At 39.5% G+C, this 14,342-nt stretch overlaps 4 protein-coding genes across 4 annotated transcripts; 1 reads left to right on the plus strand and 3 right to left on the minus strand.

Moving 5' to 3' along the window:
• The first annotated feature begins 129 nt into the window (after positions 1 to 129).
• Positions 130 to 1,003, plus strand: BEWA_031410 (hypothetical protein). The gene is made up of 5 exons (XM_004829897.1): positions 130 to 337; positions 398 to 485; positions 608 to 697; positions 731 to 836; positions 870 to 1,003. The coding sequence occupies exons 1-5, from the start codon at positions 220 to 222 to the stop codon at positions 912 to 914; spliced, it is 447 nt and encodes a 148-aa protein (XP_004829954.1). The 5' UTR covers positions 130 to 219; the 3' UTR covers positions 915 to 1,003.
• A 262-nt stretch (positions 1,004 to 1,265) lies between these two features.
• Positions 1,266 to 1,949, minus strand: BEWA_031420 (hypothetical protein; the record flags this gene model as incomplete). The annotated part of the gene is made up of 1 exon (XM_004829898.1): positions 1,266 to 1,949. One exon carries the CDS (start codon positions 1,947 to 1,949, stop codon positions 1,266 to 1,268), a length of 684 nt encoding a protein of 227 aa, XP_004829955.1.
• A 1,800-nt stretch (positions 1,950 to 3,749) lies between these two features.
• On the minus strand, positions 3,750 to 7,820 carry BEWA_031430 (hypothetical protein; the record flags this gene model as incomplete). Its single annotated transcript, XM_004829899.1, has 1 exon — positions 3,750 to 7,820. The coding sequence occupies one exon, from the start codon at positions 7,818 to 7,820 to the stop codon at positions 3,750 to 3,752; it is 4,071 nt and encodes a 1,356-aa protein (XP_004829956.1).
• A 152-nt stretch (positions 7,821 to 7,972) lies between these two features.
• Positions 7,973 to 13,864, minus strand: BEWA_031440 (hypothetical protein; the record flags this gene model as incomplete). The annotated part of the gene is made up of 1 exon (XM_004829900.1): positions 7,973 to 13,864. One exon carries the CDS (start codon positions 13,862 to 13,864, stop codon positions 7,973 to 7,975), a length of 5,892 nt encoding a protein of 1,963 aa, XP_004829957.1.
• Between the last annotated feature and the right edge of the window lie 478 nt (positions 13,865 to 14,342).

Below are 14,342 nucleotides of genomic sequence, written 5' to 3' on the forward strand. Positions count from 1 at the left end.
GTATACTCAGTCGATATGAGGAGCAAATACTCGGAAATTAAAAAAATATCGACTGAACGAGTGGGTGGCGGGAAGTCCTCCTGGTGTGTTGCCTCCCAGTCGATATTTAGCCTCTAAATGGGCCTGTTGGAACAAGTTTTGGCAAAAGGCTCACATTAAAGTTCAATGGGTGCTTTATAGTCGAATTTTGTCTCGAATTTACGTCACACCTGAGGGAAGATGGACAAGGACGAAATCAGCAGTAACGACGGTACTGAGGTCGATGTATCATCCTCCAAGGACAAGGGAAGCTCCCCAAAGTCCAGAAATGGCGACATTGTCTCCCTCTTGCACTCTGGTAAGTCATTCCTTCTGACCCCGGATTCTTGTTTGCTATTCCCATCTACACCGCCTATAGTTGTCGAGTATCTCACCAAGATTGCCGTTATCTGTGAAGGGGATGCCACTGATGACAGCGCCTCCGTAAAGAGTCTAATGAAGTACATGTAAGTTTGTCTGTTTTTCTATAGCAAAATGTTGGACAATTTTCCCTAAACAATGGCCTGTTTGCCTCCAATAATTTCTAGAAACTGGCGTTTTGCACCTTCCACTCTACACATAAATGCAGGTACAAGTATGAGAGGAGTCTCAAGGGGCTACAGAAGGCGGTAGAACAAAATTCTGATGATTACGGAAGTGTGATTAGGGGTGTTGTACGGTTAGCTGCATGTGCACATTACAGCATCTATAGAGCGGTGGATGACTACAAGAACCCGTATGATTGGCTACACCAAAACGTGGTCGAAAAGTATATCGCGTCTGGAAAAAGATTAGACAGTAAACTCGAAGTTATTCACGTGAGTTGTTCTCGCATCAAATTATTCCCTCAGAAACTTCAACAAGAGCTAGTTGAGCGGCTCAATGAAAAGGAGTAAATTTTAAAGCATATTTACGTTACAAAGTTTGACAATTGTCAGAGGGCGTTTTGCTTCATTCACGCGAAATCTCTATCAAAATTGAAAGTTTTATTCATTTTGTTAGACATGTATAATTAAATGTTAAAAGTTAGTGGACGTTGTCATCGCATGTGCTGTTTTATTGAAAGTGAATGAGTGATGTTGCAGTTGCTTTTTATGGAGCGAGTGTTCTCAAATACGAGTGCTGTTGATGTATTAGCTTTCCTTTATTGAGACTATAGTCTCATACTCCTCCATTAGTTTCTGGTTATACGCACACCTTCATTCTATTCCTTAAGACTGGCACAGAGGGAGGACGGGAACATTGGATCATGTGCAATAAAAGACAGCTGGACCAATAAGTAACATCGCGTTAATCCAAACGGATAATTGTCTGGAAGTTTCTGCTATCCAATTTGTTATTTGTGTCCATATTGAAACTTGTTCTTCCAGCACAAGGCATAATAGTTCCTCAGTGGAAATGTCCTTGTCAACCCTGTACAAGTTCTTATAAGGGAGACTTTCAATTTCAGCGTCTGGAACTGCGATAATATCAAGGAAAAACCTGTTCCAGTTGAAAAGATGTCTAGGTTCCTTGAGTGCGTAAGCGGTCCATTTTCCCTTGGAGCTTCTTTTAAAGTAGAGGACGAATGAAGTCTTGCATTCATTAACAAGTGTATTCATGACTATCATTACAGCCATTTCTAAGCTTTTACCCTCTCTGGGAATTGCCACAATGACTCGTTCCACATCATTCAAATCATGTGGAAGTTCATCCATGACATGTCCGTTCCATGTGAATTTACTTATTGTAAAAGTATTGTTTGGAGTATGGACATGCTCACGTATGTGGAACTTTTGAGTGTCGGGAAATGGCCAAACAAACGTTACATTATAGTTCTCTTCCTGATTATAGGCCTTGGTCATATTCAGGTCAATTGTACATCTGTCCTTGTTTAGATGCCCATGTATCCCGTAGTAATTAGTCTTTGTGTTACGTTTACAACTTTTCATATTGCTATATTATTATCCGACGCTTTATAATATGTAAACTTTTAATAAAGTGAATGGTTTATTCATAGTCAAATAGGAACACCCACCCTTATGCATGCAAATGCCAAGAGCCAAATATCAAAGGGACTAATATGGAATATACATGGCAGGAATAAACGTTATAAAAACTATAACGCAATGCCTGTTTTTCATTTGCAAGTTATAGGTGGTATTAAAACAATCTAAGCATTAGAACAGTTCACTCCGGAAGTATGTAGATACAGCAATTTGTACACACTCCTACCGCTTTTGGTATAAATTTATCAACCAATCACTTCCTACACTAAATTAGATCATAAAACTTGTAAATGAGGTTTAATAGAATGATTTCAACCACAAATAAATTCATCATGTTATAGTGCCTAACCCTCATTACAAGATAGTTATAATCATACTGTGACCATGGTTTGCAATTTAACAACTTAAAAAGTACAAAAACAGGTCAAATGTGCCCTTGTTCTTGTTAGTATTGGCTCTTTGGCGTTGAATAACAACAATTCATTATTATGGGTGCATGTTCTATCGAACATTTTAATCCCAACCATTTATTTCTAAAACTTTTATATCATGATAAAGACTAGATTAGAGTCTATAATGTGGAAAATGTACCTGTAATCCCAAATTTTTATATAGAACTTGTAACAAATTTGGACTGTCCTAGCTGTATATCCTACATGGATTGCGTACCCTTGCAGATTCCACAGCTTCTCCATGAGTCCAAAGGGTTGCCTTTTAGTATTCAAGTAGTACGACATTCTTCCTCTTGATCGATGCTTCATAGGGACTTATTTCCATCTATCGATATTTAGTCATTTGTTTGGTAGTTACATACTTTCATGGATCAGGCTGAAACCGTTTGTTTTGTCTGAAATATTTAGGATGTTAGTGATAATATTTGTCTCCAAAAACTTTACATTGCATTTATTATGTTTTCTGACTGGTATTGAGCTCGCTTAAATTCGCATTCATGCGATTTTATAGTACTATAAAAGGCAGAAATGGAATTGTAAGATTGCATAGATTCAGAGGGAATTAGATTGGTTTTGATTTTACATTCTGTCCAAAAGGAAGAGACGATTACAAAGGATCGAGGTACTTTTGAAGTTATACACGGACACTTTAAACTGGAGATGAATTTAGGAAAATGAATATCATAATACCATCGAATTAAAGACCAATATGGTTGAAAATAGGATGAATGCTCACAAGGAATTGCAATTTTTGCGAATTAATCTCTACAATTTTTAACGGATAAAGGGTTTCTAACTTTTTTATAGTATACTAATGATGTATTTTTACGAGTTATAGTCGCCAGATAACTCCAAGTGCCCACATTTCCCTTTAATATTCCGAGTGCTGGATTAACTAGGGTTTATGCGTAAATTCTGCGAATTGCAATTACAGAGTATTTTATCCGTATTCACCTGACTAAGGATATTAAAGTCTTAGTTGGTATAAATTCATGTAACAGAATTATTAACGTTACAGCCCAGAATAACGAGTTTCATATTTACCCTTTGAGTGTATATCACGAATTACTACTTCTCTACTTATTCGCTCCCGTCGGATATCCTCGATATAGTAGTCAGAATGTATAATTACCCTTGTGAACGCAGTAAAATACAATTTAAATGTCATGTCAGATATGCAATAAATTTTAAAATCAATTTATAAGTTGGCACGGCCAACAAGGTTGCAATGCGTGAATTTGCAACTACTAAACTACATTATTTTTGAACATTTTAAAGTGTTCCATTAAAACTACCTAGAGAACCAACCTTTTGGATAAAAGGTCTTGAATTGATCCAATACCCAGTGAGGTACATGACTTAGTAACCACTGGTTCAGATAAAGCATATTTATTTCTTCTGAAGTATAAGAAGTCTTTCTATCGAATACATCTGAATTTTCAGATGTATCCACAAGTCTGTCCTTTAGCAACTGTAAACGTGAGTTGTTGCTTAAAGAGGCTAGTCTAAGATTAAATATATTCCGGTTGATCTCATTCCATTCATTATTCACTCTTTCAAAATAGTATATATTTAATCCATAGTGATTTTTTATAATCAACTTCATTACTGGAGGGTGTCCCTCTCTTGAATAAACTTCACATGACAAGCATCTATCATCCTCATCACCTTGCCAAATAGCCATCTTTACTCCATCTATAACCCTTGTAACATTAGCATTCATAGGTGTTTGATATTCAAATCTAGTGACTGTTTTGTCACTGTAATTGTAAATTTTAAAGGCATGTTCGCTAATGTTATTGATATCGAATGTTGTATCAACTAGTTTACCATTAAATACTCTATCAGGAAGGGGAGACAGTGCATAATGGTCATGATAAAAATTATAAGGATTAGTACTTATCCACATATTATCATATTTGAAGGATACAGATGTTGTATCACCAGGGCTAGTGGGTGTAAAGAGGTAAGATAAATGCTTGTGTCCATCACTTGCAAAGTGTGCAAAACTACATTCATTATTTCCAGCCTCCCATATCCTTTTGTTATCATGATATACACCTGTAACTTTAAACCTAGGAATTACTGTGGTAGTTAATACTCCGGCATCAAAATATTCTACTACGGTGCCAAGATCTCTAGAGATTCCAGAAAAGTCAATTCTGATCTCTGTGGATCTGTATCTTACAAGTTTCTTCAGCTTTTCAGTATATCGTCTAAAATCCAGTGATATCCAGATATTACCTTTCTTCTCAAAGCAGTGAGGAGTAATGATACCAGAGGAAAGAATGTCGAGACGACATAGAGAGGATACATCCGTTGAGTAGGTCCAAGCATTGATACATTTTCCAGATGAGCTCTTCCATAACACGCTTTTACCATCCACAACTTCCAAAATGGACCTGTCATCCTTTGGTTTGAAGGTCTTGTATATGACATCATTATAGGTATACTCATAGAAGGCAAGATCTCCAGTAGGCTTGGTCGATATATCTAGAGTTATAGGATTATCAAAAGTAGTATCCGTATGTGTTACAAGAGAATATCTATACATTGTAGTCAACAGCTCATCATACTTGGTCTTTCTAATGAGATACCATTCCTTGTCCTTCTTAACCAGGTACTTGTACCGTACCTCAGTATCAGTGTTGATGGAGAGGCTAATGAGTGAATCATATCCATCCTTTGAAGATATAACGGCAGTAACACATTTTTGGTCAGAAGCTCCCATCCAAACTATGCCATCAGAGTCTACTATCCTACCAATTCCAGCAATAAACTTGGGTGAATATGTGACGCTCTTGACCTCCTCGGATATAGTCTCAGTAGCAGTAATCTTATCCCTATCTACATCTCCAGAAATATCCAGTGTATATACGTTAGGGTCAGACTCACTATCCCCTAGAATAGACTTTGCATCAATCTTTACACCTACATCCTGTATACCAAGTCTGTTCTTAAATTCATCTTCCTTGAGAGTAACCCATCTACCTTCCACCTTTGTAAAGTAGCGATGTTCAAAAGAGTTTCCCATCTTGAGGAGTAGTCTAACGAATGTAGAGGTACCCTTGGTGATATGCTCAGATGAGATGCAGTATTCGTCATGGTATTTCCTATACCATATGGTAGACTCCCCAAATACAACTGCAGTAACATATCTGCCAAGATGTGGAGTGTATCTTAGTATGGTAACATCTCCCATCACATCTTTATGTCCAGTAACAATATCAACGTCTGGCCTTGTTAGATCAAGTTGCATATCTTGTACTCTTTCAGAGTCATTAACAGGAACTAGATACTGATCATATACGTCCTCATCAATGAGTGACCAAGTGTTTGAAGACTTTAGGAAGCAAAGATTCTCAACCTGGTAGGAATGGTTGATGATGGACAGAAGTATATAGTCACCAATTATTGACATCTGAAACTCTGTAGCATATTGGTTATGTCCAGCTTCCCAAACTTCTGTAGAACCATCGACAACTGTAGTCAGTACATAACCAGGTAGCGGTCTTCCATACAGTATCTCATAGCCGTTCTGAGTATACCTGAAACTCTCAAAGAAGTTAGTGTCAAGGTTACCAAGATCAAGTTTAATTCTAGGAGTCTTGACATAGTTTCTTAGCCAGTCATGGAAGGTATTGTAATTAGTGGAGGACCAGTTGCCAGCTTTTCTGCAAAAGTACACTGGAGTTATGACATCCGAGGAGAGTACATCCAGACGACAGTGTAGGTCATCCTTTCCATAAATGGCTACACTAATACACTTGTCCTTGTCACTCTTCCAAACACTCTTGCTATTGTCCGATAAGCTATTAAAGTAGTCCCCTGTCTTGGCAGAGTAGAGACGTCTGGTACCATTCAAGGAGTCTTCATGGAGATCAACTCTATCATGGTCGACATTGACTGTGTCAAGAGTAACTGCATTCTTGTACTGAGGTATAGTAGCTATGGCAACAGCAGTAGTCACATTGTTAGCCTGCTTCTTCTCAATGAGTCTCTTGTCATAACCACGTTCATCAATATGTCTCCACTTATCAGTCTTCTCAAAGTGTTTGAAACCACAGTAGTCCTCATTCCTTATAAAGAGACTTAGTAGTGGAACTTTGCTCTTATTAGTACCCGGTACAGAGAGAATGAATATACATTGCTCCTTATCCTCTGCCTGCCATATGGTAGTCTCAGTGTCCTTTACCTCCTGAACATGGTAGCCAGGTAATGGTGAGAAGGCTCTGTGTACTATACCATTGAAGACGTTGTCACAGAAGTACACATTCTGAGGAGTCTTGTCACTTAGGTTGAATACAATAGAAGTAGTAGTCTTATGGTCATTCTTTGGTCCGAGTAACTGGTGGGAGAATGTCCACTTGTCCCTCATCTCATAGACCATGAACTTGGATTCATCCATACAGTCCACAAAGACTGTTATAAATGGGTTCTTTCCAGACTTGTCATGGAACATTAGATACCTACATTCCTCATTCTCAGACGACTGCCATATTAGGTCCTTACCAGAGACCACCTTGTCAAAGTAGTATCCGTAGATAGTAATGAAGACTGTGGTAGTAACACCATTTATGTCCATCTTAAACACCCTGTACTTCCCCGAGTCATGTTTTCCAGCTAGGTCAAGTGTAAATCTGAAGGATGGGATTGGGAGTGTCTTGGTAATGTCGGTAGAAATAGCTTCATGGTTTACCATGTTCCAAACATTGTTCTTCAGATTATAAGACAATATGGCAGGAATGTTGAATGATGACTGAACAAGAATGTAGAGATGAGTGTCCCTGGAGAGGAGTACCATGCTAGCATAGTAGTCATCTGAGGACGGGGTCCATATGGTAATACTACCTTGAATCACCTTCTTTATGACACCGTTCTTGGGAGTACAAACAGCATACTTATGACCTTGATATGTCATGAAACCAGAGTTAAATCTAGAGTCTAGGTGGTATCTAGTCAAGTCAAAAGTGTATTCATAGTATCCATCAGTTGTGGTAGTCAAGGCAAAGTTAAGTGGTTCAGTCAACTTTAGGACCATCAAGTTAAGTCTATCATTGAATACATCCTGACTGAGACATATCCACTTGTCAGTATCAAATGCAAGGTGTACAATGTTACTTCCATCCTTGCCAACAGTACGGATCTTGAGAAGCTTGGGTCCATTGTCCAGATAAAGACGACCATAGATACAGACCTCATCCTCCTCAGGTTCCCATACAGTAAGTTTGCCACTGGATATCTTGTCTATAACACCCTCTTCTGATGTGTAAAAGGTAGTATAAGAGACTCCTTTGAAGGTGCCATTTTCAGCTTTAACTCTGGAGTCCAGTGCCTTTGAAACATCCAATGAGATTGTCATGGGTGTATCTGGCACCTTGAGTGGAACATAGAATGGAGTTTGGTCAACTTGTCTATACCCTAGTTTCCTAAAGAGTTCATTATACTTTTCCTTTGGTACCTTGGTGAGTCCATTATCCAGTCTACCAAAGTGGAGAGTCTCATCCTCAGTGACTATCTGGACTTCTCAGTGGAGAATGTACTGACGTAGAGACACTTGGAGTTACCACTGGTCCATAATGCCTTCCCAAGTACTACTCTGCCAATGGTATGTTTATGTAGTGGTAGGTAGAATGCAGAAGAGAGAGTATCCAGCTGGAACCTGTCAATCTCAAAGTCCAGTTCAGCTGTAGTCATGAGATCCAGAGTGTCTATGGTAGAAAGAATGAACTCAAAGTCTTCATCAGATGCACCATCTCCAGAGTCTAGTCTTGATAAGGCATCATTGTACTCCTCAGCTGTAATGCTACTTAGTCTACCATCCTCCATCTCAAAGTGCATATACTTTTCGCAGCCATCCATAATACACAGTTGAGCAAGTTCTATGGATATTCCTCTATAGGTAATGACGGCAAAGTTACATTGGACACTAGCCTTGAGAGTCTGCCATAGAGAGTCATTGCCGAAGACAACCTTGGTAACACGGCTGTTCTCTGGTGGACTATACTTGATGCTGGTAAGCACTCTAAGCTTTGTAGTCTCCATGGTATACTTGCCAGTATCTACCTTGGCGACATCTAGACTGAGCACTTCTCTGTTGTCCCTGTCAATGGACTCAGACAACCTAGATTTAATGGTGTCAGAAAGATCCTCCAGTATAGCCTTGTAGTCCAGATTGCTAGCAATTGTCCATTCTCCATGGTTATAGAAATAGTAATGTTCCAGTTTACCATCAGATAGTCGCACAAAAATGTTTAGTAGTACGGGAATGCCATCCAGGAAACTGGTAAGAGCATATAAACACTTTTCATCAGCATCACCCTTCCAAAGAACAAGAACTCCATCAGTAACCATATTAGATGTATAGCCAGCATTAACAATGTGGGAATGAGTTACAACACCGTTATTGCGGAAGCTCATAAATTTGCATCCAAAGCTTCCTCTACGGGATATATCCAGTGAGAAGATGAACCTGGAGTGTTTATGGGACTTTAATGCTTCAATATTAGCAGAACTACACCTTCCGTTAGTGTTTTTAAAGTCAACGTACTCATCCCTACCTTCTTTTTTATAGATCCTTTTAAGGTGCATTATTGAGAGTTCATTGTCCTTCAGAAATGTACATAGACCTTTAAATTTGTCTCCCAGACAACTATGGGAAAACTTGATATTGTCCAAAGTAATTTTATTGAAATTAAAAGTCGGTCCAGGAACGTATACGAGAGCAGGAATACTGTTTATGAAGGTCTTTATGACTCTGTACGTTTCATGGAGAGATATATCCCTGGCATTTATAATACAGTCTCTACCCAGAGTTCTAACATGTGCAACCTTTTTAAGTCTCTCTTGTTTCATATCTGATATTTCTTTGTCCCCAGCTGATGTATCTTTCTTATTAATTAGTTTATTCCATTCGTCTTTATAACCCTGGTCGTGGCAGCTTGACCATTTACCATTTGAACCTTTCTTGTAAAATGTATACTCAGGTTTATATCCATCCAATGCTACAAAATATACCAACACAGGTGTACTATTAACATAACTTACTGTCAAGTAAAGACATCTTCCACCACCGTTCCAAACATCCTTACTTCCTTCCATTATCTTCTTCACTGTAACTTCTTGATGCGGATAGTATGAGTATGTCAGAAGCCCATCTATTGTATAGCTATAAACTTTGCACTTTTCATCACTAGTAGTATTATTGATGTCTATCACATAGTCTCCGGAGGCTGGTTTCTTTTCCCTACGAAGTTCATTAAGTTTTCTAACGTAGTCTACCTGGATCTCTTCCCACTTATCTCCCTTGTTTGCAAAGTATAAATCTACATCCCTGTCTGACCCTTTGATGAGGTATGCAAATGCTGGTATACTGTAGACGTAGTGGACCATTAAGTACTTACATTCCTCCTTTTCAGCACCTTCCCAGATTGTAAGACTTCCATAGACTACCTTCTTAATGCTGCCATTGTCAGGAATAAGGACTGTAGTAGGATAACCATCTAATGTACAGTTGGTAACTATATGGGCGTTGGACTCCTCATAGTGGACAATGTCAAGAATGGAAGGATCCTCTGGTCCATCACAGTCTGTAAATTTCTTGGATTCTACTAGTTTATCAAGAGAGGCCTGTGACTCCATCAGTTCTTGTCTGAGCTTACCAACGTCTGTATGTTTACCAGGTGCAGTAGCCTTGATTTCAGAGAGTAGTCTATCGTGAACGTCCTTGGTAATAGATTCCCATGTATTGGCACCCTTGACAAGGTACTGGTGTTTGAATGTTCCATCAGTATCTTTAGAGAGTATGTGTAACAAGGTAGGATTATCAGATGGGTAGAGTCTCACCAGGATTGCTTTCTCTTTATCACCCTTCCATAGTACAGCTTGTCCATTAGAAACACTAGTGGCATACCTTCCAGCCTTTGGAACATAGAAACGAGTATTAACCTTATTGAAGAGTGTCTCAAATACTCTACATTGTCCTGTATCCTGGTTAGTAGAGATGTCAAGGGAGAATGAGGATGGTGAGGGTACGGCAAGTCTAAGCTTAGCAAACTCCTCACTGTAGTTGTCAATGGATTTCCATCCACCATCAGTCTTTAGTAGGTACAATGAGAAGGATCTTCCAGACATGTAGATTAGTACTGGTTTCTTATCCTTTATATGGACGGTACAGTAGCTACATCTTCCAGTGTCATCAGTAGACCATAGAGTTTCTTGTCCAAGTACTACCTTGTTTGGTTGTTCCTTCACTGTAACTATGAGTCTAGTTGGAACATCATCCAGTGCATAGTCAAATGATCTATAGCTTTGTGGATCTGGTCGACCAATGTCAAGGAGTGTCTCCTTTACCGGAGCTCTCTTGGATGGTTGAGTAGACTTTTGATCAGGTTGAGAAACTGGAGTGATTTCTTTGATATTTTTTGGTCTATAAGCATCACTTTTCAGAGAGTCACGTTTGGTATTAAAGTCTTCCTTAGTGATATTCCTCCATCCACTGTTACACTTCTCAAAGTACTTCATGGAGCTTTTATCATTGGTATTCTTGACTGTCATACGAAACAAGTGTTCTTGTCCATCCTTGAGATAGGATGTCACAAATGTGCATCTTTCTCCTTCCTCAGGAGTCCATACGGATGCTCCATTATGTGCAATAGAGGATGCATGATGGCCACTATTTGGAGAGTAGAAGCGAGTGTCTATTCCATATAGTGAAGCTTGGAATATTCTGCATCCAGTGGTATCAGAAACTGAGGAAATGTCAAGAGTAAATTGAGATGAGGATGTAGGAGCAGTCCTTATCTTCTTGAACTCGTAATCAAAGTCCTCAGTTTCTGTCCATTTACCATCTTCATCCTTCTTGTAAAAACCGCTGTAACTGTCTCCCTGGATGAATCGGACAATGTAGACTAACTTCGGTTTATTATCCTTGAGATATAGCATTATGATAGTACACTTGCCATTCTCAGTGCTCCAGAGGTAAGCCCCGCCATTCACAAGTCTATTTATTGTAACGTTGTCCTTTGGAATAAACATCTTTACGGGGACGTTATCAACGGTATAGTCGAATGATTGACCTTTATTAGCATCAAATTTGGCAATGTCTACTGTTCTACTAGCTATTAGAAGATGGTGTTGTTTAATCCTATTCTCAATGGTCTTCTTTAGCTCCTCAAACTTCTTCTTATGAGTTCCTTCTTTACCATTCTTCCACTTCTTACCATCATGGTATCTATAGACTGTTCCCTGCTTGTTCTTATTATCCCTGGTAACAAGTACCGCAAGAGTAGGCTTCTCTCCATCCATATACAAGAGAGCTGAAAGACACATTACATCCTTCTTACCTGGCCATATTGTATCAGATCCATAGGTAAGTTTAGAGGCACCATTTCCAGCTGTGCATTTTAGGACTGGGACTGTATCCTCCATGTCACTAACTACGGTAAACTTGGCGGTGTCAATGAAGATCTTGGATTTGGTATTCTCAGACGCAGTAGCTACGGGAGTCTCTGGATTCTTGGCTTCATAAAGTACCCTTTCATAATAGTCACCGTTTACACCCTCCCACTTGTCGTTGCTAAAGACACGGAAACAGTCATGGAGAGTCTCTTCTATACTGTTATGGGTAAAGGATACACCAATGATACCAGACTTTCCAAAGTAAAAAGTGGCTGATGAACAAGATTGATTTCCATCAGCTTGCCATACTTCTTTGCCGTCGTAAACAAGTTTGGGTACCTTTACATCCTTTTTGGCAATGCAGTTTAATACTGGTATTCCCTCGTATTTTCCCACCTGTATGTCAAAGAGAGTAGAGTCTACCTTTGTTCTATAGGCAGATGCATTAGAGTTACCGGGTAGCTCACCAACCTCATCAAATGTCCTTTCTAGGGAACTCTTGTCAACAAAGGTCCACTTACCCCTTACTAGTTTACAGTACTCCTTTGTAGTGCTTTCCGTGACTCTCTTGTATGTCAAGTTGGCAGCTAGTGGTCCGCCAGATCCAAGGTAGACTGTTGCCTTTACCAGAGTATCCTTGTTATTCATGCTGTCTATACTTTTCCAAACAAGCTTCTTATCATGCAAGAGTAGGGGTATATTGGCATCTTGCTTGGCTGTATAGGTAACCACTGAAAGAGTTCCCTCAGTAGACCTTACCACAGTGACCAAGGTCATGTCCATCTTGTACTCCAAAGGCTTCTCTTTAGGCTCCGCAGTACTAGTTACCTCAAGGGTAGTCTTGATAGTTTCTTGCATGTTCTCATGATACGCCTTGACATGCTTTAAATCTTCTTCCAGGTCCTCGCCAACATCCTCAATGTCTGGACGAGCACTAGGCTTGGAGTTTACGGTTACTTTAGTAGTACCCCTTCCAACTGCAGTTTGTGTAACAGGTTTTACTCCTGGGAGAGGAGTCTTTGCTTGAGGTGGTTCTGGCCTAGAAAGTTGAGATTGCAGTACAGATGTCCCCAAAGATTGTCTTGTAGCAGTAGGTGTATTATATTTGGGAGTTTCCTGAGGAACTAGTTGAGTTGATTTAGGAGTTTTCTGCTGAGCTGGTTGCTGAGATTCCTGGGTAGCTTCAGGAACAGACTCTGGTTTATTCTCCTGTTGACTACATTGTGTATTATGCCTGGCTGTTTGTCCTTGTGAAACGGCTTGCTTTGGTTTTTCGACAGGTTCGGCTGGTTTAGGAGCAGGTGCCTCTACAGGTTTATCAGCTGAAGCTTCCTGTTCCTTCTTGGCTGATTCATTAGTCTTGTGATCAGGTTTACTAGACAGTTGTTCATCTGAAGGTTGAGAATCTGGATTGTGCGTATCCTGGATAGTAGACTGTTTAGCATCTTCATTATTTCCTTCTTGAGCAACTTTCTCAGCTTCTTTAGCTCTAGCCTCTTCTGTATTACCACTGGTAGCTTTTGGAGATTCTCTTAGTTTAGCAGCATCTTGTAGTTCCTTGAGTCTGTCATTATGTTGTTTCTCCTTATCCTTCTTCCATTCTTTACCATCATAGTATCTGTATACTGTGGATTCCTCACCACTACTGCCTTTAGTCTTTATAACGGCAAGATCAGGCACGCTTCCATTCATATATATGACAGCGGAAGAGCAAGGAGTTTGAGAATCTTCCCAAACTGTCAAATTGTCGAACGTGAGCTTGTTAGTAGAAGTACCTTCCTTAGCCTTTAACTTAAGAACCTTAATGCCATTCTCTTCTCCTTCATCAAATAGTGAAGAATCTACTTTGGATTTTAGATCAGCCACAGGAATAGATTCTTTTTGCTGCTGAGCCTTAGCCTTGTTCTGGACATTGTTTTTACAGGGCCTATGGAGGACTTTATTACCACCCTTGCCATAACATACTTGACAGAGGAAAGTGATGAATAAGAGACTAGGGATCCTCATCCATACTGACCGCCCTAACACAAGTTGAGAGATGGTACAGATGGAAGACGACCACCGACAATGATGAATATTGGCTAGGGATGAAGGAGGTATGGATGAAAACAAAGGGTACAGATTAAGTAAAGATAGTTTTGGACGAAGGCGTTGCAAAGGGACCCTGTGCCCATTCAGAATGCGGAAGAAGATGGGGGTGTTGCCGGCTTCTAAAGAAGAAAATCATCTCTTCAGTGGTAAATCTTATGTTTAGTATACATATTCTTTAGGATAAAATGGTATTGAGTGTTGAATATCCCTTGGTTTCATCTGAATCTGTGCAGTAGAGAGGATGAAGAGATGAGAGGACCCATCCTGCAAGTTCAATGGGAGGTACAAAATTGAATAGTTTAGCGAGATAATGGTCTTTGTGGACAAGAGGATGTTGAATATGATGGTGTTTATTGGTTGCTTTCAGAAAAACTGTAATTAATGACAATGTATG

Source organism: Theileria equi, chromosome 1 (assembly GCF_000342415.1).
Source record: "Theileria equi strain WA chromosome 1, complete sequence".
NCBI lineage: Eukaryota > Apicomplexa > Aconoidasida > Piroplasmida > Theileriidae > Theileria > Theileria equi.

What these genes read in the sequence shown, in the direction of transcription:
- BEWA_031410 (XM_004829897.1), top strand. Translation starts at nt 220, where the DNA reads ATGGACAAGGACGAAATCAGCAGTAACGACGGTACTGAGGTCGATGTA. An exon ending in AAGAGTCTAATGAAGTACAT is followed by an intron (nt 486 to 607) that starts GTAAGTTTGTCT and finishes ACATAAATGCAG; the next exon opens with GTACAAGTATGAGAGGAGTC. An exon ending in GTAAACTCGAAGTTATTCAC is followed by an intron (nt 837 to 869) that starts GTGAGTTGTTCT and finishes TTATTCCCTCAG; the next exon opens with AAACTTCAACAAGAGCTAGT.